Genomic DNA, 25,867 nt, shown 5'->3' on the forward strand with positions numbered 1-25,867 from the left:
GTATAATGAACTCTGTATGTAAATTATGAAATATAAAAATTATGTACAAATGATTTGATCTAAAATTGGCATTTCACCATGCAGTTCTATAGCCCTAGACATCTATAAAATTTAACTCTAGGATGAAGCAGAATGCTTTCCTGTTAATGAGGAGCCAACAGTCAAATGCGGTAGACTGCTTATATTGCTTAATGAATAGCTCTGGAATGTCTGATGTATGCATTAGCAAATTTATGCAATTATCTGTTAGGCTGTGTTCAGACGGCAGCATAAAGGCATAGTCATAAGGACATAAAATACGGGAATTCTGTTCACACTTGCGTGTAAGCCGTGGCCAATGAGAGAAGCTAAATTTGTGCATGCGTGGATGTGTCTACAACTTTCCCGCGCTATTCTGCTCGATTGATTTCTCACGTTCACTCTACTTGTTTTGTGACAGCAAAATCTTCTGTAGAATGCCGCTTCATTTTAGCTTAGCTCTGATTGGTCGATGCTTATCCCAAACTCGGCGTAAAGTTGAAAACTTTGAACCCTATGCCATGAGCCCTAAACCAGATTTTGTGACATTGCACAGACTAGTTGCCTTGGCAACGGAGCTCAGCTTTAACCACTTATGCCCTTTACACCCCCAACACTGTAGCCCGTGTGCATTAAAAAAAAAAAAAAAAAAAAAAAAAAAAAAAAAAAAAAAAAAAAAAAACACAATGCATAAATTCAGCATTGCACACATTAAATATTATATGCATATTTTGATATATTCAGGTTATCCCAGGTTATATATTTTTTTCCATGAAATTTTATATATTCTAACAAAGCAGTTAGATTTCATTCAAATGTTTATGTATGGTGCTAAGTAGTACACCATTAAATGAAAAGTACCAAAATAAATATATTTAGCTGTTGCTTATTTAAAATCTAGATCCAATACCATAAAGATTAAAATAAATAAATAAAAGAATGAAAACTAATTTTAAAAATTACACAGATAATGCAAATCAGAATTTCAAAAAGTAATTTATCAGGCAGTTAGTTTAGCAGAAATGAAATACCTGCTCCACCAAGCAGTTCTTCAAGGTGATACAAAAGTGTGTGTCCTTTTTCATATGGCACTGAACTGAAAGCATCATCAGGACCTACTCCCTTTAAATCAGGAACTAAGTTTGTCAAAGGATCATCTTCACCTAGCGTGTCAATCTATACAGAGGAAAAAAACACATAAAAAAATTGCCAATTTTTACTCTTTCCCCCAAAAAATGTTACTTAACACAGAGTCAATGATTTTGATAGAGAAAAAATTTTTTAGATGCTTTATAATTTTATGACTATAAATTCACAACTTCTAGTTTAAGTAAGACCTTTTACTTAGTGTGCATTACATTGCCATATCAGCCAATTATTTGGGCTTTCTTCTGTATGTCAGTAACCTACCCTTTTTCAAAGTTACTGCACATATTGTATGCAGAGGAGTAATTAAATAATTTTTGTAATGTAAATAATCATCACAAACTATAAAAGGTTACTACAGGAGCTTTTTGGCAGCTTAGCGCAACACAACTGTGACATTAAAACATACTGGGAAATAATAGAGAATTTACTTAGGGAATTTATTTCAGACATGTACCTAAAAATTATATGTGCTTTACATTTTACTGGTTTTGATGGAATAATAACTGCCCATGTGCTTGTATTATTTCTGAAATTAGAATTTGCAAGTTCACTATCTTTCTCAGCACTTTTTTCCCTACTTAGTATACCTTATTCATTCAAAAATTAGATATCTTTCCCCCATTTTTTTCCTATATTTTTGTTACAAGTTTAGTAAGGTCTTACAAATAGGTATTTTGATACATAAAATAGCAAAATGAGAGAAAGATGCTTTATTATCATATTATATAGGATAATTACACTTTATAATACTAAGTAAACTAAATAGACAATTGCCATATTATTATTTTTTCAGAATTATTGCAAAATAAATAACTATTCAGCTACATTTTTATTTCTTAAAATTTATTCTAAAATATTAGAAGGGTTTTATGTTTTAAGAAACATGGAAGTACTAATATTATAATTCTCTCTAATTTCAATAATACTTTCTGAATCTACACCTATATTATCATTTACAGTATCAATGCTGCTCATTGAAATACATTAACATCTAGATCCAATATCATTTAAATCACAGAAATTCTGTTTTAAAGCCATAACTATTAGCAGAACAAAAATTACACGAGAAACTACTAATGTGAACATCCAGAAGGGATGCCCCCCCCAAAAAAAAAGTATAGCTAAAAAAATCCTTAAATTTTGTCCCCTCCTTCACTAATCATTTTGCCACAGTAAATGAAAATTAATAGAGAGCTACACTGCACACAAAGAGGTTTAACAGATTATATTATTACATAAATAATATACTCACTAATCATTTTGCCACAGTAAATAAAAATTAATAGAGAGCATTAATAGAGAGCTACACTGCACACAAAGAGGTTTAACAGATTATATTATTACATAAATAATATACTCACTGTATATTTGAGTTCTTTCCATCCACCAAGAGCGTGGAATTTTCGAAAATCTTCACCATGCAATCGCCCTAAAATTTTTCTCTCAACAAAAACAGTAAAGCCTTCATTTAACCTGAAATGATATAAATAATGCAAACAGTGAAAGACACTTCAACGTCTAAACTTTATTTAATTTTACTGTTTGATATAATTGAACTTAAAAACTCTTTTTCAATGACTGAAAAATGAAATATAATTAATTATGCTGTAAAAAAAACAAAAATACAGAAATTTCTTCCCTCGTTTTAAGGTAGGACCGGTTGAAGAGGCACTGCTCACTTTTTGGCCTAGCATTAATTTTTGAACTTGGACTTTGCTGCCACTGTGGCTGCACTGCAGTTTTTGTTGCCAGTGTATCAAACAAAACCATAACTAACTGTGCAAGGACTATGGAGCTGCTATGCACAAAGATCCATAATCAACTTTAATCTGTAATCTATTTTATTTGGAATTGTTTTATGTTATGTTTCTTCTTTCTTAGTTCTTTTTCAGGTTATCTTAATTTAGAAGAATGGCTTGCATTAAAACCTAACCCTGAAGCTTGGTACCCTACAATGGGCGATCAGCAAGTGAAATTTTCATCAACAAGAAAAAAAGGAAAATATGCCAGGCATTCAGAAAATCTATAGTATGCAACAATTTTTTATATTGGAACAATGTTATCCTTGCAGAAAAGTTAAAATGTAATAAATTTGTGTTATGTGGCTAAATATGAACTAAGAACTGAATTTAAAAAATCTTTTGCCAAATGTTATGCACGGAGTTAAAAGCATAATGATCTGGGGTTATTTCATTGATTTCGAACATGGATCAGTATGAAAACATAAATATTCTTAATGAAAACCTGAAAGCATCTGCAAGGAAATTTGTAATGCAAAATACATTCAAGTTCTTTCATGATAATGATCCTAAACAATGCTTGTGGTTATTGCATGACTATACTGAAATTATCAAAACTTCTACATATTCTCCAGATCCAATAGAAAATGTATGAGAAGAATTGGAAAAAGGAATAAAATAACATGACACTTCCTTGAAAACTTCACAAACAAATGTTACTTAGGAATGGAACATTCTTACAAGAAAAAAATTAGTTAGCACAGGAGAACTGTAGTTTTAGCTATAGAATACAATGAAATATTGACTGTTCCATTATATTCATATTTTTATTAAGGTATCCGAACATGTTGAAAAGGCCAATTTTGCCAAAAAATGGCAATTTTCTTTTATTCGTTCATTGGATAGATTGTTTATTTAGCTTTCCAAAATTGGTCTGTTTTATTTCTATGTTAATTAGAAACTGAGATATTAAGGATTTCATAAAGACGCAAAAACCGGAAATGGTCATTTAAATCACCGAAAGTGTGCATTCAAAGAGTTGAAAAGAGCTAGAAATGGACATAAATAATTTATCTTGTAAATGTAATGTAAAGACTTTTAAAGAGAGGGAATTAATAGAATCTTATCTGCAATCTGTGCAGGAAAATGAAATTATTTCCAATAAAATGCAATATTTTTATTAATTACCCGTTGAAAGCGTTATGTCCTCGCTAGCATACGAGTTTGACTTGATTCGACACATTGCATACTGCAGTTAGATTTATCTTAGTCTTTGATTATTTTTATTAACATTCGAGTTAAAAATATAATAAAGGGTGATAAAAAATTGAAGCCGTGTTTGTAAACGAAAACGTGTAAGAAACGTGTTGCGAAGGAAATAGAGGAATATAGAAGAATAGAGAAGGAAATAGATATTAATAAAGCAATTCCCATCGAGCGAACTAAAATTAAAATGCTTCTTATCGGCAGGAGATGTTTTTGAAAGTGATTTGTCATGTCAAAGATATTTATATTTAAGTAGTGTCACCAAATATGAACGCGTAAGTCATATCCAGAAGCCCCGTTCCAGAGTTAGAAAATTTAAGGGAAAACAAAAGTATCTTGATGGAGGGGTAAATTTCACTCACTAATGATGTCTTTATTGACAAATTTCAAAATGGAGTTAGAATCAGGAACAATGAATGGAAAGTGCTGTAATTGCTCCATTTTTTTCACACTTTCTCTAGTGCAAATCTACCTATACATGGTCAGTGCCCAGATGTACCAGACATTTTTTGCAAATATCAGTTACCTGTATCAGTTAGAATAGTGTATACAAACAAATTCAAAGGACTGGCCCAAAGAATGTAATTAATATTCTTCAGAATGTATATAAAACTATGTGAGCAGCAGTTCTTTTAAAAATGCTTATAAAAAAGGAAGACACAAAATGCAAACAAAATTTTAATGACAATTTTTTGGAAATTTATACCGATGGTTGCCATTGTGGAATTACAAACTCTTAAATTGGAGGCATATATAGTTGTTATACACTTTAACAGAGGGCTTTTAGGCTTACTAGGTATTTTAAATTATATAGGTATGCAACATGGTGAATATGCAGTCGAAAGATTTAGTAAGCTCGACATGGAGCAAATGAGTAAATCAAAATGTCACTCACTACCCAGAGTAAAAATTGCCACAAAAAACAAATAGGCTGAATATAAACAGAAAAACAGATAAAATGGAACAAAAGGAAGATATAACCTATAGATATAGTGAGGTTTAGGTATCTGGGTAAAGATTTAATATTAAAAATAAAGCATTTTAAACTTTAAATGTATTTTTCTCCAAATCTATTTTTTCTAAAAACCGGCTCACTTGGTGCAAGATAAATCAAATTATTATTACTTTATTTTTATGAAATGTTGTATGCTTAATCTATATATAATTATCTAGGGAATGACATACCAGAATATTTATATGTTGAATATTTTTGAAATTATGGCTTGTTATTTAAATAATAACATTGTGAATTTATCGAAAATGTCGTAAAAAAATTTCAGAATTTTGAAATTTTTTTTACTATTTAAGATATTTTTAAAACCCTATGTCATTCCCTAGGTAAAAGCATGTAATTTATTATTCTATGACTTTTTTTAATATAACTTTAATATTTTTTTGTATAGAATGTTTCAAATTGTTTTAAAAATTGCTTAAAATTTCACGTAAATTTAATATCTTTTGCAGGATAATAATAGAATATACAGTCAAAAGTCTTTAATCCAGACTCGTCGGGACTTCAGCAATTCCGAATTATCGGTTTTTCCGGATTATAGATCATCAGTTTAAATCTGGTAAAATGAAATGCAGAAATTATAAAATTAAAAATATGAAACCGTAATTTATGAAATAAAGAGCAATTATGATCTAAAGGATATCAAAATTTACAGAATAAAAGCTTAATATTTATTTGTTTACTTTATTAAACATTTCTTTCAATGCGTGCATGCGTAAAGCATACGTTACGCATAGTCGAAATTAGAAAATTGCAACCAGAAAACTATTTGATGTGTATTCGTGATATTTATAACGACGAGGAATTTAATTTAAATCATATCAAAGACAGAGTACATCAAGATGAAATACTACATTTAGTAAGGAATTATAAGCCGAATAAAATAAAAACATCTGCCCTGAAGATAAGGATAGTGCTGACAGATCAACTTCCAGTTCATTGTGCGCCGCGTTGTCCCCCTTCCCCGCAGAGCATCGTCAAATTGATAAACATATTTCGGAATGATTAGAGAATCAAAGGCTATGCCTTTATCCACTTTTTTGCGGCAATTCCACTTTTTGTTTGATAGACATCGAAACATGCTTTCGCTCTGTAGATCCTTTGGTAGCTCTAGAATCGGAAATTCTTTTTGACATAATCGAAAGTTCAAGCTTACTTTTATAAAATTGCTCTAACAAGTCTGCAAAAACTAATAAGCCGGATCCAATTAGAAGATTAAGGTATAACGCAATCTGCAACATTAACTGAAATAGATAATTAGATAATTTTAGCTTAGCTTATACCGTCCGTTATATATTAAACGCGCATGCATAAACGTATTATGCGCATGCGTAGACGCATATGCACATGCGTAAAGGTATTATGCGCATGCACAGAAAGTTTGTAGCTTTGAGGTCCGGATTATAGATCATACCGGATTAAAGACTTTTGACTGTATTACATTTTGATACTGCATAATTAATCTCAGTAGATAACAAATGAGAAAATTTGTTTATAGTATACTTATACTGCTTTTTTGAAAAAAAGTGCTCCGAACATAGTCGGATACCTTAAATATACACAGTTTATTTTTAAATATATTTTTTTTTTAAACCAAAAATGGTTTGGTTCATCAAAACAAGTGAGTTTTAAAACAGATGATAAATAGTATATGTGAAAAAATAATACAGACATTTTGCTAATATTAACTGATATTTGCAAATAAAACTGAAAAACTCGAGTGTCCAAAAACAAATGTGAACTACTGTATGTATATATATGGATATAAAAGCAAATTCTCAACATAAAGTGTTATTTTCATAAATTTTATAATGTTTTTTACACTATATTTCAAAAATAAGAAAACTTCAGATGAAATTTGAAAGAAAATCATCATTTTCATGCATATTATACATAGCCTATTCAGAAAGCTTATGGATGAAGCACAAAAGAACTTTGTTTACATCTTTATTTGACTTCATTTAGCTATATCAACATGACAACATTTAAAACAGCCTCCTCTGTAATTTATATACTTTTGATGCATAGTTTTCATCATTAGAAGCTCTGCTGCAGATATATTTCTAATAGGCCCTTCAACACTTTGCTCCTGGTGTTTTTCACATTTTGCAAATGGCGCCTCTGAAATACTATTTTGATTTTGAAAAAAATAAAAAAATCACCAGGCCAGATTGGCAAAATAGTGAAGCTGTTTGAGGACAGTAAGTAAATTATGAATTCATATAATGTCTAAGATTCGCTTTCTTCCAATGTTTAAGGTTGAAAATGTCATACAGTATTCCAAAGGTGTCTCAGAGTATTCACAGAGTAAGCTATATTTATAGACTGTGCTTTTGGGATGTGCATAACAGCGCAAACGTCAGAAAAAATATATGACCGAGCCTTTAGATCCACTTAGACTTTTTATTCACAATTATTTTTTTCATCTACCTTTCTCTGCTCTGAGACTTCACTATCAGATTATATTCATAAGCCCATGACTTATCAGTCATAATTAGTCTGCCAAGAAAGCCACAGGTTTGACCATAGAATGCAAAGACTACTTCCTAATCAGATTTTGTCCAGCAATCGTACAGTTTGGTATAATCTTTGCACACAGTTTTCTGATTCCCAATTTCTCGACTGACTGTGCAAACAATTTTCTTTTCCTAAATTTAACTCTTTACCAATCATTCTAACAGGAAATTATTAATCATGTACCACAAAAGACAATATAGAAGTGATATTTTCATTAATTTAGGCAGCTGAAGGGTATTCTGCTCTTTACATCATCAGTATGTCTTCTTGCTTTTCTTAAGAAGGTTGACTGGAATAACGCTGACCACTGAATTATGGAATGTGCAATGCAACTGCTTCAATATTTTATGAATTTCAGCTCCCTTCTTCCCAAGTTTGGCAAGAAAATTCATATTCTTTCATTGCTCGAATAAACATTACTCTTCATCTTGATCATACACAATAGAGAGGTTTTATTAAAAAAAATATAACTTAATTTATATTCATCTCAATAAAACAAAATTTGAACTGAAGACAAAGAATCTATCTGACTGTGTCTCTTGCCACTTTATCAGTGCTGATAGGTTAAGAGAATTAGTCCATGAACTTGCTAGACTATGCAAATGAAATATACAAAACTACAGATGTGCATAATTAAGGATTAGTTTTTAACACTTAAATGTAAGTAAATTTTATAAAAATATCCTCACCAGAAGTGTTCAAAATTCTTATTTGTTACAAGATTGCCAGTCCAGCTGTGTGAAATTTCATGAGCAATAACATCAACTAATGATTTATCACCAGCCTTAAAAGAGAAAATACAAATAAATTTTAAAAGTAATATGAAAAATCTGAAAAACTTAAAATATCAAACTTTTTATTTAGGCATCACTGAAAAAAAAAAAAAAAAAAAAAAAAAAAAAAACAGTTTTAATGCAAAATTGATATTATCAAGTTTCCTGCAACATGAATTACGCATATTTTTTCTCCACCCTTTAAAAATGCAACATTTTAATCCTGAAAATTAAAAAATTTTAAAATTAAATTTAGAACAATATTTTCCCACTGTACTATAAAGTATTTTCTCCCTCCTGTTAGAATGCCTTCATGGTGTAACGCTACACAATTGGCACATATTCAAGAGTTCGAGTTTCGGCAAGGTCAGTGCACATTTTTCACATCTTCTGCTTCAAAATAACCTAATGATTCTATAAGTGGTGCCCAACTATAAAGTGGTGGACAATAATTCATTGCAACTACCAGGATTTGGTGATTGGGTTCTTTAATCCCCAGTCGGACTTTAAAAGGGGGAATATATAAGGTAAATTTCCCCCTACTTCCAAGCATACCTTTGTGGTGTAATGGTAGCACACTCTGCACACATTTAAGAGGTCCAGGTTTGAGTGCTGATGAGGGCATTGTATATTTTTCATGTCTCCTGCTTCAAAATAACCTAATGACACTAGCTAGAAGGGGGCAGCTCACCCTGAGTAGCACATTTTTAGGGGTGGCATATTCTGTATGAAGCTTTAGATATAGAAGTCAGTCAGGTGGATAATAATTAGATTCTAAATTGCCATGCAGAATTAAATTGAGATGAAAAAAGATAAAGCATTCAAAGAAATCTCCACATGATTTCAACAGCTACGTATTTTTGCTACACCCTTTTTATTCTATAAAATTTGAATGCAAATTATGAACATTAATTTTGATAGCAGTGACACTGACAAAGAAAATTCCTCATTAGGAGAAAGTATTTCAGAGTTTTATTTCCCTTATTGTAAAGAATTCAACAAATGGAAGGGCAGTTTTCTTGAATTTTTGCAATTTACACTAAAATATAATCTCCAGAACAAAATTCCAAATTTCTACTATATCAAAATTTCCTATCAATTGTGGTAAGTGTTGCTTGTAGTGAGAAGCAATTTCTAAATAAAAATAATTTAAGAAGTATTTAAGAACTACAAATGTATATTTTGCATTTAAGAAATCTCTCTCTACTATTAGCATAACAGCAAGAGGAATCAAACAGACATCTATAATGTCATGAGCAGTTTTGCGAACAAATAAACATGTGAAGTAATAATACAATTTTAAAATGTTGGACTTTTAGAGTTTATTTTTATAGTGTTTTAATTTATTTCCCCTACATGTCATTTTGAAATTTTTTGCAGTTGTTTACTTGTATATCAAGAGGGTTGGAAAATTCAGGTACCGCTCCAGGCAACATAAGTTCTAGTTACACCACTGCAAAAGAAGCTGTAAATTATTGTTGTTAGTACAGAATATCAAGAGAATTTTTACAAGTATGCTATAGTAAGTATTATAAAAACATCCAGTTTATTTTCAAATGTAAGAAAAAAATTACTTAGCATAAAATAAAGGAAGACAAAATTCTTTGACTTGATTTTTGGTAAAAAAAATATCTTTGTGCTATTAGGTTGCTGGAAGTTCTAGCCAATACAGGACTTGCCAATTTATGGCTTCCCTGGAATGTCTTTTGGAATTTTCTGTATGCGCAAGTAAAGGAAGGATTAAGACAACAGGAAAGTTATGGATAGGAGACAGGATATGAGACAATAGGAATTAAATGCATCATTTAACCCTCGATTAAGCATGTGAGTGACAAGTGTCAACCAAACATCTGCCTAATGCAAGGTCCCCACTTTATTTAACGCGCAAAAAAACATATTTAAACCTCCATTCTAAGACCTATCATCACATAAATCTCCCCTGCCTGGAGCACAGCCTCCAACACTGACATAAACAAACTCCAAGCTTTCCAGAACAATTATCTGCATAAGATCACAGGAGCGCCTTGGTTTGTTCGTAATGAATAACTTCACAGGTCTCAAAATTCAAACTCTGGCTACCTTCATAAACAAATGTAATAGTAACTTCTATAATAAAGCAGTAAGTGTCCAATGAATACCTGTAAAATGTCTATCATCTTATCATAATTTATGCTCTTAATTTACTCGGACAATTTTAAGTATGAACTTCTACAAATAGACATAAATTTAAGACCTTATGCCACTCATTAGTTTAGAAACCCGGCCTAATATTCAAAACATCTTTTTCAAAACTCTTCCGCTTAGTGAAATTTAATTTCATCTCACACTGGCCTGGGCCATCTCCTCACCCTTATCCTGCACTTACAAATTAAAGTTTTTCTATGATGTATTGTATGTGACCCTCTCCTAGCCAGGGTTATTTGAGGTGCCAGTAATAGCTGGATAAAATTCCAGCTGAGACTGACAAAAAGTATAGTATCATAATATCAGCATCACAGTGAATTGTACTGATAGCAATCACACTATCTTGCTAAACCTATTAAGGTAGATTAATAGCACGCTGCCATATGATTCCTGCATGATTATACGCAATTTGCGCTCTCAGACAGGAATTTTTTAAGCTGAGATAGAGTTTTGTATTTTATTTAGTTCATTGTTGTTAGGGTTAAAAGGCTGTCATGAATTTTTGAACTAATTCCTAATAAGCTATTATGTTCAAATTTGGCACACACTGTTAGTAGATGACAATACAAAATAATGAAGCAATTTTTTCAAAATAAGATATTTTAAAATTTAATTTTGAAACAATGTTTGCTACATATCTTCATTAAATGAGCAAACTGAAAAATCTCAGAGTTTTACTTTTGCACTATTGGATGAAGCAGGGAAAAAATCTTTTAAATGAAATCTAAATGGGATTTAACAATTTATGACTTGGGGCAAAATCCTACTGTTTGTACCATAGAACAGAGAGACAACCATAAGTTTAAATGAACCATAAGTTTTAAACCATAAGTTTTAAATGAAATTTATATGGGATTTTAACATAATTTCCGATTTTTGGCACATTTGATGGAAATTTTCAACCATTTGAAATAACAGAATTTGGGGGAAAAAAAAAAAAAAAAAAAATTCATTTGAATAATTTGATTCATAGTGCATCATTACGACTAAAAATAAAGTACTCTTTTATTTTAAATTCACAAAATAATTAATGAATTAAAAGTACAAAGATAACTTATCATATAGTTCAATGGGAACAAAAGATTAAAGAATAATTTTTATATAAAACTCATCTAAAATTTTATACTATGAATAATAAAAGCATGGATTCCTAAACAACAAAATCTAATAACTGAATTGCATTGTCAAATGTATAATGCATTAACTTTACATATTTATCAAGGCAGAGTCGTAGCTAGGGTTTTCAGCGCCCGGGGACAACTGAAGATTTCGCACCCCCTACTGCTTGCCAAGGATGGAAAACATTTAATAAAATGTCGTAACATCAGTTTGGCATCCCTTGGATTCTGTGCCAGGGGACAGATGCCTGTCTTGCCCCCCTCTAGCTACACCCCTGTATCAAGGGCACTCCATGCTTTTATTTTTCATGACATAAAAATTGTAGAGGAATTTTGTAAAGAGAATTATTCAATCTCTTATCCCCACTAAAGTATATGATAAATTATTTTCAACTTAGTTCATTAATTCTTTTAATAATTTTAAATAAAAGCTGATTTTATAAAAACTTAAATATTTATATTTTTTTATTTGCTGTGTAGCTCAAATTTTACACTAACAAATTATCCCATATTCCTGTCACCGAGTGGTCCACTCATTGGACAAAACTCTGTCAACTAAGATAAGGGGACAGACAGCTGGGACTTATGGTGTCTTTTTTTAATTGCAATGCCATTACAATAAAGATGATAAATTGCATAACTCCTTTAAAATAAAATATGTTTGAACAGTATTAATAAAACATTTCTTGACAGACTTTTATTACATTATATTTTGTTTGATTACACATTTTTTACAATTGCAAATAAGCAGCAGATTATAATTTAATACCTGTAAAATGTCTATCATCTTATCATAATTTATGCTCTTAATTTATTTATGCTTTTCCCTCTGTAAAGATTTTTTACCAAGAGATCAAATATATTAAACCATAAGTTTTCCTTTTCTTATTACTACACTTTTATTGCATACATCAAGTATTAAAATTAATTTGTCTAATGACAGGTAATTTGGGTTGATCATGGGCCAATACACTAAAACATTTGGCAGTTTTTATTATTAGTAGCATTTGAAATTTATTGATTAAAAATGTATTTTTCCCTATTACAAATTTTACATTACCACAGTTATATTTAATTTAAACTTGAAACAGCAGCAAAAACATTCAAAAATAAGTTTGTTTTTATTACATTTTTAGCTTTGTTATCACAAGTTCTAGATTAAAAATTTTGTTACTTTCTAAAATTGATTTTAAATATTCTTTCTTGAAATTTCTATTTAAACAAAAGCAAAATCATTTTATAACTTTTAGTGATAAAATACTCTCTTAGTATGAAAATAAAACACGGATAATTTCTTCAAAAATATCTTAAACATGTTCAGTCTGTTTGTGTACATATTTTTAATACTAGCTGATTGAAAATAACTTATAAATAAAATACAATAGAAGTTCATATCTCAACAGTTTTTTTTCTTGCAAGTATTTCAACATTTCATCTATGCAACCATATGTTTTGAAACAACAAACTGCATAATAATAATAATAGAATAAAAATAAAAAAAAAAATAAATAAATAAAAAAATAAAATAAAATAAAATAAAATAAAAAAAAAAACGATGTTAACTTACCAACAATGTTGGGGTAACAAATGTTAAGCAAGGATTTTCCATTCCACCAAATGGAAAAGATGGTGGAAGTACTAATAAGTCATACACCTCCCAAACATATTCACCTAAAAGCTCCTCAGCAGTTGAGATAAGTTTCTCAGTCTGAAAAAGCAGCACTGTCACACAGATATAGTTTATATAGTAAAAGGCTACTTATAGTCTCTCAAAACATTTTAAAAATTCATATTAATGAACTATACAACTGATACCAAATTTTATTACACTGGATTAGTGACAACACAAATACTTTAAGTGATGATCTTTGCTCATATGGTAGACATTATGCAATAATCCATCCAGAATATCATGATCCACCCGAGAGCCATAACATGAGACTTATGGTTAAACTCTTGGAGATTAAAGAGGAGTGAATGATAGTATTCAAGGGGAATCTCAATAAGGAATTTAATCTGAAGACACTGGGGGTAGTTACATTAACACATCATCTCCTCTTCCTGTATCCTATACAAGCACACTATCAACCTTAGAGGAAAATTTTGATTGAGAACATCTAGCAATCGGTCTTTGTTCTTTATGGCAAATTTTGACTGAGTTTAGCCTTCAGATGGTCTTGATAACAGTTTCTGTGATAGTGAACTGGACAAAAGTTGGCTGAAAAAGACAGTCAGCACTGTTTTCATCGAAAGGAAGCACCAGCCATTTTTTTCAGTTTGTCTAAGTAAGTCCTCCCAATAAAGGACAGATCTCTGCTGTACCAGTAAGTATTGACACATTGTTTTTGGAAGACAAGACTTAACCTCTATTTCAAAATAAAAAAATTATATAGGTTTCATAGTTTACTTATTGTACATTTTTAAAATGCTCCATTGGCTTATGCACAATTCTACATTCAAACATTCTTTGTAACAGCAAAATCTTTACCTCTGAGAACTCTTCAGCAGCCTGCTCAATATATTCCTTTTCTGCCCATACATGTGAGCGTGGTCCAATTTCTCTGTAATGATATCAATAACAGAAAAGGATTTTTAAACAAAAAATGTTATTAAGACATTAAAATGGATTATTTCATCCTGATAAAGAAATAGGATATAAATATACCTGAATAAATGCCTTCATGCAGAACTTTCTAAGGGAAACTAACCAACATTTACATTACACATGAGGAAAATCATGAATACCTCATGTAGCCAGTCCATTCAATTGCCACTGTAACCATGGTATAGTTAGACTTTAAGTTCTTAAGACCAGCAATTAAACATTTTATAAATAACCCAGACACACTACCACTAATAAGTTAAATGTTGTTACAAGTTAAGAGAATCACTAGTTTGCACATGTGTATAAGTTATTTTCTTTGTATTTTCCACATGCCTTCATAGTACGGGAAGCATACTCGAAGTGCATTCAAGAGATCTGAGGTTCAAGTCCCGACAAGGGCACAGCACATTCTTCAAGTCTCCTGCTTTAAAAAAAAAAAAAAAAAAAAAAAACTGATGACTATACAAATAGTAGCCAAACTTAAAAAAGGTGGTGAACGACAATTCATCACCACCAGGACTTGGAGATTAGGTCCTCTAATCCCCAGTTGCCCTTTAAAAAGGGGAGTATATAAGGTATTTTCTCCCTCCTTTCCACATGCTCTCATGCTGTAATTGGAAGCAAACTTGACGTGTATTCGAAAGGTTCGAGTCCTGGCGAGAGCATTTCCCATTTTTTATGTCTCCTGCTTCAAAAATACCTGAAAGCTTTAGAAACATTTTGCGACACCCAAAATCCTGTTGTCGTTAAAGTTCTGAAGTCAAAATTAAACTTGAACCGTGGATATGACATTCTTTACTGCTGGTTCTGGGACATGTAGGGATAAAAGGTATTTTAATACAAATTTATTTTAGTAAACTTCGTGAGAAATATTTTAATAGTTCTGAGGTAACTCTTCAACATCTCATCAGGCAAGATTTTAATACTAATATATTCCTTTATCTAAGGGCCCACCAGCAGCCGAGCGGTAAAGTCGCTGAACACTGGTAGTTCGGTCCGAAGTTCGAATCCCGCGAACGGGCTGGCTGGATGGGTGTTTTTTCCCATGAGTAACGTGTATACGAGCCAGTTTTCCTTAGAAAGCCCTCCACGAAGGCATCCCTCTCCTTAGGCAGATAGCCCTAGTGTGCTTTGCCATAATTAAATACACCACACCTTTATCTAAGAGATACTGGATTTTATCATTCATTTTGAAATACTTTTAATGTCTACTGTCATTCCTGAATTTTACCTATTTTAACAGTTGAATCATTTGGATTTTACTATACATGTCAGCCTCCATCACTTTATTTTATCTGTTGATTTTATCAGTGAACTTGTTTTAAATTTATTTCTTTTAATATGTGTACCTGTAGTTCATCTCTATATTGAAATATCACACCTGTATTCGGCGCATATAATCTTCAAGGTTTTGCAGCAGAAATCACTATCACTATCAAAAATACCTAATACTCTACAACAGAAACATAAAAGTAACACCAATTTTATATGGTTTTCAGGATGATTAATGGAAATTAGTGCAGTGTTCTGGATACTATTTAAAAATTTGTTAGTTTGATGGCTTCTCTTGCCATCTAATTAGCAAACTATCTTTTAGTAGTACACAGAACTGCTCTACATCACATATAGGCACAGCACATTAAACATTTTCATGATTAAAAAGCATGACATAGAGTTATGTGTCACATTCAATCAATTTTATAAGTTTTCAGCATGAAAAACTTGTGAGTGCTAGTCATCTCAATAAATTTACTATTCCTTTTTGTAATAAGTGATTTGTTACTAAATAAATATGACGTACAGAAGTCATAATTGGAACATTATGCAAAGTCGGTTAGTTAATCAGAAGGTTTGCATGCAGGCTATTCTTTAGTCTACAACATATGCAGTCTAACCTAACATGATGCAAAGCTAATTGCATAGATATTACAATACATGCATAAGGCAATGTACAATTTACTGATGAATTTGAATTCTGATTTTAAACACTTTACACCTGAAACAAATGCAAAGGACACATTTCAACCTTATTAATATTGAGAGAGATCATTTTGGAAGTGCCAGTGTCTTTCTGTGAAGTGGAATCAGATTAGTACATCTTCACATGTAATTGTTCCTTGTAAGATAAAAGTCATTGTTTATGCAAATTGAACAGTACATCAGTATTTCAATTTAATACTGATTAATTAATTATTTTCATTCTCTTAGGACTAACCTGGTGCAGGATTCTAGACTCCAAGGGCATAAGCTACCTGGAATTAACAGCTTCCTCACCAGACTTTACCAACATGCAACTACAGGATGCTCTTGGCCACCAAGATTACAAAATAAAATCTACTACAAAATCATTTCATGCTTAGGATTCCTTATCCCAGGAAAAGCCGACAGTCTAGTTGTATGCAGAATTACCATACACAATGTACAGACATTCAAAAAATGGCACTGCATATTACACATTTTCATGATTACACGGCATGATACTAACGACACAAAATTATGCCGATCATCCTATGTCTAAAAATATATTGTATTGTATCATTACTATAATTATGTATACATTACGCAATAAAAATACAGCCAAACATGCACCAAATAAACATGTGCTTATGCGTCGAGAATCGTTGTCAGAGAAAAGAACAGACCTTTCCGGTAAACCAAATATATAAGGCAACTGCATTTATTACTGGAATATTAAAAGAGAACAAAACATATACCTATATATTTCCAGAGGGAAACAAAACATTTCCCTCTGGAAAAAATATAACTTTTGATTTAGAGATGCTTCACCTTAAACCAGCCACCCTGCCGAGTTAGCTGCTGCTAAGTGTTCAATTCACATTTAGCGATGCTGGTTGCTGTATCATCTTGCCCAGGTTTAAACCCTATAGAAGACTTACATGTTTGTAAGTGTAGAGTTGTAAGGATCTTAAGTTTTACTAACGTTTATTTTTATTTTGAATCTTTACTATCACTTCTTATTTTCTACTTCCGGCCAGAATTATAAGCGTTAAGGATTTTATGCAAAGTTGTCTGGCGAACGCCAAGTATTTAAGTTGTGGCCTATTGCCAAGCGAGAGAGAGGAAGCAGTTGAGTCAAAGCAGGCCGCTTACCTTAGAAGTTACGCAGTTGCTGTTTGCCTTCCAGGCCAGAGGTTTTAATCCTCTTGATAACTTTTAAATCTATTGTAGTGTTCTCAGTTATCTGTACTACATACCTGTTAATATAAGGCCAATCTTCCACGTTTATTATTCTAAAGTTAAATTAGAGTTTAGTTTTATTTTTATACTTTTACGTTAGACCCCAAGTAGCGGGTCGGTGTATTCCGAAGTACGGAAGTTATTGTATATAGAGAAAAATAAAGGGTTTTGTATACCCTTCGTCTGTATCCTGTCTACTTACCACAATTAGTGAACATAGCTTTAGTAAGCTCTCTGTTCCGAGTCAGGTCCTTGTATGTTCCCGAAGAAGGTAAGAAGGAACATTGAACTTGATAGTGGCGCCCAACGAAGAAGAATAACCATGGCCGAGTTTCAAGAAGAACTTGTGCTGCCTGCAGAAACGGCTCAGAATCCAGAAATGCCAGCTGCCGCCCTGGAAGGATTTGGTTACATCGTCCAGACCATGCGCGCTTCAATGAAACCAGAAGCATCATTTAATGGAAACTCATCGGTAACCAGTTTTTTGGAAAAATTGGATGACCACTTCATGCTCTACCCTGTGCACGAGTTTCAAAAAGTTACCTTAGCTACCAGCGCTTTGAGGGGCCAAGCGCTTAACTGGTTCAAATGTATAGGCAGAAGTCTCTTGGGTCAAGCAGGAAGTCCCACCTATACTTACGAAAATTTCAAGACTGCCCTACTAAAAGCCTTCCCTGTTGTAAAGGATCGTGCGAAATTAGAAACGGAACTTTTCAGTATATATCAACAAAGAATCGAAAACCTCTCGAGCTTTATTTTAAGAAAAATTTACGTTTTCAAGCTCTTGTATGGAAACCGTCCAGATCCTGAAATAATTCAAGTGATTTTGCCGAGGTTACTGCCCCAAGTGCAAGACTTTATTGAATTAAGAAATCCGACTACACTGGAAAAGTTATTTGAGCTAGCAATCCAGTTTGAAAGTAGAAGGACGGCGGACGTCGAAAGAAGACGCCAGTATCAACAGCGAAACCAATTTGGTACGCCAAGACTACAGCAAACTCAAGCACATGGCTACGGAGAAAAAGCGAATCAGTGGGCAAGGAAACCCGAGCATTCAAAAACAGCCGTTGAACGTCGACAGTTCAATAGCAACCCAGGAAAAAAGTCTCAAGGCCAGTGGAAAAAGAAGGAAAGCACGGAAAGGAAAAATAATTTAAACTAAAACGGATTTCTGCTTACGAGAGGGTGCGGAAATCCGAAGGCCACGAAAACCCCTCTTCCTACAAGTTAAATACAGTAATGGTGAAAAATTTGACTCTTCCGAAGATTGAAGTCTTGGTGAAAAATATCCCAGCCACCGCACTCCTGGATACCGGCGCGCAGTGTTCCTGTGTGGCAGAAGAGTTTTTTAGGAAGTATTTTCGCAAATACCGCATATATAATGCGGATAATACGACAGTGTTAGCGGCGAGAGGAGAAAAATGTAAGTGCGTAGGTAAAGTACCTTTGTATATTCGTATCAAGGACGAACAAGTAAAGGTGATGTTTTTTATAGTAAAGAATCTGCAAGCACATTTAATTTTAGGAATAGATTTTCTTTCAGAAGCACAAGCTACGCTGGATTTTAATGAAGCGTCCCTTAAGCTGACAATGAAACCAGTTCGTACAGAAAACACTGAACCGCCGATGTTAAAATTTGACCACCTCCCTAATGACGAGCAAGGAAGAATCCGACAAGTGGTAAGTGAATTTGCTTCGTTATTTAGTGATATTCCAGGTTACTAACCATAGTATTGACACCGGAGATGCAATGCCAGTTCGTCAAAAACCATACCGGTATGATAAGAATAAGGAAAAAATTATAGAATGGCATATTACCGATATGCTACATAAAAAGATCATAACGCCCATCTCAAGTAGCTATGCTAGCCCGGTGGTTTTATGTAAGAAAAATAATGACTATCCTTTGACGCATCCAAAAAGATGGAGATTCGCTATTGATTACCGTAAATTAAACTCCATAACTAAATATCCGGTATATCCGTTACCGATTATAGACGAAATTCTAAGGAACATAAAATCAACCAAATTTATGACGACTTTAGACTTAACGACTGGTTATTTTCAAATAGGGGTGAGGCCTGAGGACGTGCCTAAGACTGCTTTTATAACCAAGTCTGGCACTTATGCATTTTTGCGTATGCCGTTTGGCCTTTCAGGGGCCCCGGCAACATTTCAGCGATGCATGGACATTGTGTTAAGACCTATTCTTGGAAAGTCCACATTTATCTATTTAGACGATATCATTATTACTAGTGATAATCTCGACCAACATGTACAGGGTTTAAGACATGTGTTTTCTTTATTAAATGAGGCCGGTCTAAAAGTTAATGTCGAAAAGTGCAAATTTGCAGCCCCTGAATTAAAATATTTAGGTTACAAAATATCTCAAAAAGGGATCGAGACAGATGAATAAAAAATAATCGCTGTACAAAAGTATCCGACTCCAAACACGGCAAAGAAGCTCTCTTCTTTTCTATGACTTTGTTCATATTATAGGTACTTTATAAAAAATTTTGCAGCTATTGCTGAACCATTGTTAAAATTAAAAAGGAAAAAGGCAAGATTCTCGTGGACGGCCGAAGCCAATAGTGCTTTCGAAAAATTAAAACGAACATTAACGCAAGCCCCTGTGTTGAAATTTCCTGAAAAGGATGAGAATTTAGAAATTTCAGCGGATGCTTCAGATTATGCGGTAGGAGCGGTACTTTCGCAAAATCAGCAGCCCGTGGCATTTTTTAGCCGAACTTTAAATCAAACACAAAGAAACTATTCCGCGACCGAGAGAGAGGCACTTGCAGTTCTGTTAGCAGTGCAAAAGTTCCGAGTCTATTTTGGAAAGGCGCCGATAACAGTGTACTCTGATCATGCGGCGGTAACTAGATTGTACTCAGGGAAAAATTTATCCCCCAGGTTAATAAGATCGGCACTCAAGCTGCAAGAATATAATCTGGTAATCAAGCATACCCCTGGAAAGGAAAATATCGTAGCAGATGCCCTATCAAGAATTAAAATAGACGAACAAGGAAATACCGTAAAGGTGGCAATGCTTACAGCATGTACAATAAATTCCCGAGAAACTGTAATAACCGAACTGGGTAAGGATCCTGAGTTTGGAAGCATTTATGAGTATTTGAAGGATCCTGAAAATTTTAGCCACCAAGATATTGTGGCGATAAGAAATAGGGCGGCCCATTACGAACTAATAGATGGTCTATTATTCTATACAAAAACTACGAATTCCAACAACAAATTTCGACCTGTTATCCCAGCTAGTCTTACATTAAATATCCTGCAAGAGCTCCATGACAGCCCTTTAGCTTCTCATGCTGGTATTCGAAAAACTATCCAACGCGTACGCGAGGCAGTCTACTTTCCTGAACTGCAAAAGTTAACAAGGGCGTATGTCCAGTCCTGCCCAACATGTCAAGCAGTTAATTATATTAATTTCCGCCCGGCCAGGTTTCTAAATAGTATTAAATCCGAATTTCCAAATGAAATAATTGGCATCGATTTATTGGGCCCTTTCCCAAAAAGTCAGTTAAATAAAAGTCGCTATCTCCTTGTTATGGTTGATCATTTTAGTAAATGGACCGAAATTGTTCCCTTAAAACGAGCCTCCGCGAAATTAGTTACTGATTCTATTTTAAATAAATATATTTTAAAATACGGGGCACCCCTAAAAGTTATATCGGATAATGGTCCTCAATTTGTAAGTAATATATTTGAAGACATGTGACAAAAACTGGGCATACGTCATTTAAAAATGGTCCCGTGTCGGCCGCAATCAAATATAGCGGAACGGGTCAATAGAAATATAGTGAAAATTATCCGTAGTTATGTTAAAAATTTTCATAAAAGCTGGGATAACTATGTCAATGAATTTGCTTTCTCCCTTAGGACCGCAAAACATGATACAACGGGCAAAACTCCTGCTGAGTTATTTCTAGGCAGAAAGATTATAACACCGTTAGATAAATTATTTTATGTGCAACAAAGAGCCCCAGAATTTAAAATGGGTGATATAGAAAAACTAATAAAAGAAGCAAAAAAGAATATGGAAGTAGCACAAAGAAAATAGAAGCTCTATTATGATTTGAAACGACAGGGAGTAACTTATAAAGTAGGGGATGAAGTTTTAAAAATTAAGCATTCACTTTCTTCAGCACCAGAAGATAAAACTGCCAAATTTTTTCCATGATTTGAAGGACCATATGTTATAGAAAAAATAACTCACGCTGTAGCAGTGTTAAAAGCCAGAAATGGTGAAACCTGTTCCGCAAACATTGATCAAATCAAGCCCTACTTCGATCGTAATAAAATGCAAATATTTTCAAATCTTTTCCAGGATCCGGCACGGCAGACACCGCAGGCACAAGCTCCAGAGGTGGAAAAACGACAAGTACAAGGGCAAGCCAATAAGAGGCAGGAGCAAGTGAAAAGAAAATTGCCCCGCGGAAAAATTGAAGGTAGCAAGAAAAAGAAGCCGTTCCACCGTCCAGAAAAGAGAGTTCACGAACACCCCCAGAATGAAGAAGGGAGAAGGACGACGTATGTGAAGAGAACCAGGAGAAATGATGGCAACTATAACCCGGCTCTAAAACGGAAGATCGACTCATCCGACAGGGCTCTCTGCAGTAAATGTAGCCGAACTGCGGAAGGGCCATCAGCGGCGGAGGAAAAGTTACAAGGAAAATTTGAACGGCCAACAACAAGGTCCAAGCAGGAACACGACAGAAGTTTCCCGGTTCCGCCAAGACCAGCTGCCATCAAATGGCCAAGACCACAAGCAGAGGAGAAAAAGAAGGTATTCAAGGGTGACCGAACTGGTGAAAAAAGGAAGCTTCCAGAGGAAGGCACTGAAGGGCGAGCCCGTACAAGAAGGAGGATAAATCAAACTACTATCTGCAATACCTTTAAAGACTGGGCCCAGAAAAGGATGTCCGAATATCACAAAGATAAGTAAAATTTTATGTTACTTTGCAAACTTAAGTTAATCTTTCATTCTTACTGCAAGTGGCAGATTTCAAGAAGTTTTACCTCATGCGAGGTCTACCTTTATCGCCAAAAGGGCGAGAAATCAGTTGTTACCGATTTTGGTATTATGTTTTTCAATTACTCATGCGTAAAACTAAAGTTGATGTATAATAGCGTTGTGTAAAGACTTAAATATTGAAAAAAGTTATTGTATAAATTTTATTTAAAACATTCTAGCAAGAAAGAAGTTTTAGTCTGAAAGACTTTTTGAAATGTAGTATTTCAATGTAGAAAGAATTGGCACTTGCTTTGAAAAGAATAGAAGTTAACAATGTATTACTAATGTATGTTTTCAAATGTGTAAAATTAACGGCATGTTGATATGTTCTTATATATAATGTGAACTGTTATTTTAAATGTTAAGAAATACTGTGATATGGTAAAAGTGAAAGTAATGTTAAAATTTTTTTTATTCGTGTGACTGTAAAAAGACTAAAGCATGGCGAATATGTGTTAAAGGTTGAATGATGTAGTTAGGCTCTCTGACGCTACACTTTAGAGTTAGACACTTTCAGAATAGTACCTCAGGGTTTAGAGTTGAAATTAGGGTGTGTTAAGAGGTCTTGTTATGTTGAATTTTAACACGTTAGTGTTTTGATTGTAGGAGGAAGTGTGGAACACGTAGACAGAAACACATTCGTGTTTGGTGTTCTTTTACAACACATGTCAGAGAGCACGGGGAGAGATAATTAAAATAGTCATGAATGAAATAAGAATGTTAAGAGAAGTATAATTGTATATGTTACTTGCCATTTCATTGTGTAACATTTCATTAAACTAGTTTTCCTTCCAGATCTTTGGAAGGAACCAGAATTGAATAAAAGCTCCTGTTTAGATGCAGTACAGATGAAAAAAAAAAATTTGTGTATCCTGGGAGCTGCTTGTGTAAAAACAAATTTCTTTCTTTTAAATTTCTAGTTTCTAGCGAAAAAATATTTGTAAAAGATTGGCCTCGCGTTAGATTCTACAGCTAAAAGTTTTCAACAAGGTCGTTTTAGACCTCAGTTTCAAACTAATTAACTCTGGCGGGAAGTATGTAAGGATCTTAAGTTTTACTAACGTTTATTTTTATTTTGAATCTTTACTATCACTTCTTATTTTCTACTTCCGGCCAGAATTATAAGCGTTAAGGTTTTTATGCAAAGTTGTCTGGCGAACGCCAAGTATTTAAGTTGTGGCCTTTTGACAAGCGAGAGAGAGGAAGCAGTTGAGTCAAAGCAGGCCGCTTACCTTAGAAGTTACGCAGTTGCTGTTTGCCTTCCAGGCCAGAGGTTTTAATCCTCTTGATAACTTTTAAATCTATTGTAGTGTTCTCAGTTATCTGTACTACATACGCCTTCCTGTTAATATAAGGCCAATCTTCCACGTTTATTATTCTAAAGTTAAATTAGAGTTTAGTTTTATTTTTATACTTTTACGACCCCAAGTAGCGGGTCGGTGTATTCCGAAGTACGGAAGTTATTGTATATAGAGAAAAATAAAGGGTTTTGTATACCCTTCGTCTGTATCCTGTCTACTTACCACAATTAGTGAACATAGCTTTAGTAAGCTCTCTGTTCCGAGTCAGGTCCTTGTATGTTCCCGAAGAAGGTAAGAAGGAACATTGACCCTGATAGAGTGTCTGTGGAACATGTGGGCAAGCTGAGAGGTTTGGTGGCAGGGTAAGAGATGTAGAAGACCCTCAGATTCATCCTTCAGCTGTTCCTCAAAACTGGGGTGAAGCTTCTCCTTTCTGCTGGGTGTAATTTATTCATACCGGTACCGGTGGTGCTCCTTGGGCAATGTTCCCAGTGATAAGACAGTTAAATGACTGCTGAATATTGGCCATACTAAACTGCAAGTGCTTCTTGTTATTTTTAATGACAACAATCTTAAAACAAGATAAAGTTTTGTTTGCTCTGCATCCCCCTTCTCCCTATTACATTAAAAATATTTAAGAATGTTCATTATGTTATACAAAATGTTAAAGAATTCTATAACTAAGATTGATTTAAAAATGATGATCTTGTTATTAAGAAATGTTAATGCATTTAGTTAATAACAAGTTATTTTATTTAATAATTTAGGATATTCGAATAAATATAAAGTTTAAATGGATATATTGAAAAAGATTATTTGCATTGCTTGAGATATAATATATCTTTTGAGTATAAATTAAAAAGAAAATTATAGCATAAGGATGTATATATATATATATGCGTGTAAGAAAAATAAAGAATATGTAAAAGATTAAATTAGCAGCATAAATTAATTTTTCTTCTCTATTCTAAAAATAGTAATCTCTCTGCACTGCATCTTTTAGAGATTAATTATGTTATCTGGCTCTTACATAATTCTGATGATGTAAATGGAACTAAAACAGCCAATAATAATTTTACAGCAGTATTAATTATCCAATCAAAATGCATTGAGAACCAAAACATCTCTAAACCATCAAAATTCTCGCTGTTCATTACGAATTCAACCACCTGTGTTCTACTACAGAATCTATTATATATATATATATAAAGAGAAAAAATAAAAATATTGTTTAATTTCAAATTTAAAAGAAAATAACTGTTTAAACAGGAATAGCTTCTATTAAGTGCTGCTTTTTAAAATTAACTTTCAAGCCATAACAAGTAAACCAAGATAAACACAACTTAATGTATCATTAATTTTTTACATTGTAAATATTATTCATATTAGTTATCTTTTTTAATAAAACAATTTACTGATTATAGACTATTGTCACTAAGCTTTTTAAAGAAATTTATTAATTAGTTTTTTTTTACCTGCTTTCTAGAGCTCCAACTACAATAGCTATTAGGTATGATGGAATAGGAACCTAAAAAGTAAAAATCTCTCAGTGAGTACAAAATACACTCATAAATTTGTTGACTGCCGTGGGGGTCACCGGTGACGCAACCAATAGTAAAATACATAATTAGAGTAAATATCGATTATGCTGATAAATTTTTAAATAGTACCATTGTTACAGAGAAATATATTCTTCCATTGCTTCTTTCCTCAAGGCCACTAAAATTATTTGCATTAATTCCTGATTTATTAAAATGTATAATTATTCTTCTTTTTCAAATTAAAAAATGTACAAACGAATCTAAAAAATAATACTGAGAGCAGCAAATAATACCGACTTATTCTTTTGGTTTAAATAAAAAATCTGCTGTTGATTCTAAAGACTTTAACACCTAGAACATTTCCATAATTACAGGAAAACATGAAATAAGAAAAGATGCACCACAATCATT

The 25,867-nt window shown here is 32.9% G+C and overlaps 1 protein-coding gene across 2 annotated transcripts in view; it reads right to left on the reverse strand.

The window, feature by feature from the left end:
* The window catches only part of LOC118183070 (leukotriene A-4 hydrolase), a 72,449-nt gene that overhangs the window by 22,961 nt on the left and 23,621 nt on the right, over positions 1-25,867 (reverse strand). For both annotated transcript variants that reach the window (XR_015040461.1, XM_035352497.2), the window contains exons 6-11: positions 25,391-25,443; positions 14,265-14,337; positions 13,344-13,484; positions 8,391-8,485; positions 2,529-2,640; positions 1,050-1,194 (exon numbers count right to left, since the gene is read on the reverse strand). Coding sequence is in view for 1 of the 2 variants with exons in the window: in XM_035352497.2 (XP_035208388.1) it covers positions 1,050-1,194; positions 2,529-2,640; positions 8,391-8,485; positions 13,344-13,484; positions 14,265-14,337; positions 25,391-25,443 (619 nt within the window). In the remaining variant the exon portion in view is untranslated. The remainder of the gene's footprint in view (positions 1-1,049; positions 1,195-2,528; positions 2,641-8,390; positions 8,486-13,343; positions 13,485-14,264; positions 14,338-25,390; positions 25,444-25,867) is intronic.

This window comes from Stegodyphus dumicola, chromosome 3, assembly GCF_044657685.1.
Source record: "Stegodyphus dumicola isolate Sdum_Otavi_A_Nest chromosome 3, ASM4465768v1".
In the NCBI taxonomy this organism is placed as follows: domain Eukaryota; kingdom Metazoa; phylum Arthropoda; class Arachnida; order Araneae; family Eresidae; genus Stegodyphus; species Stegodyphus dumicola.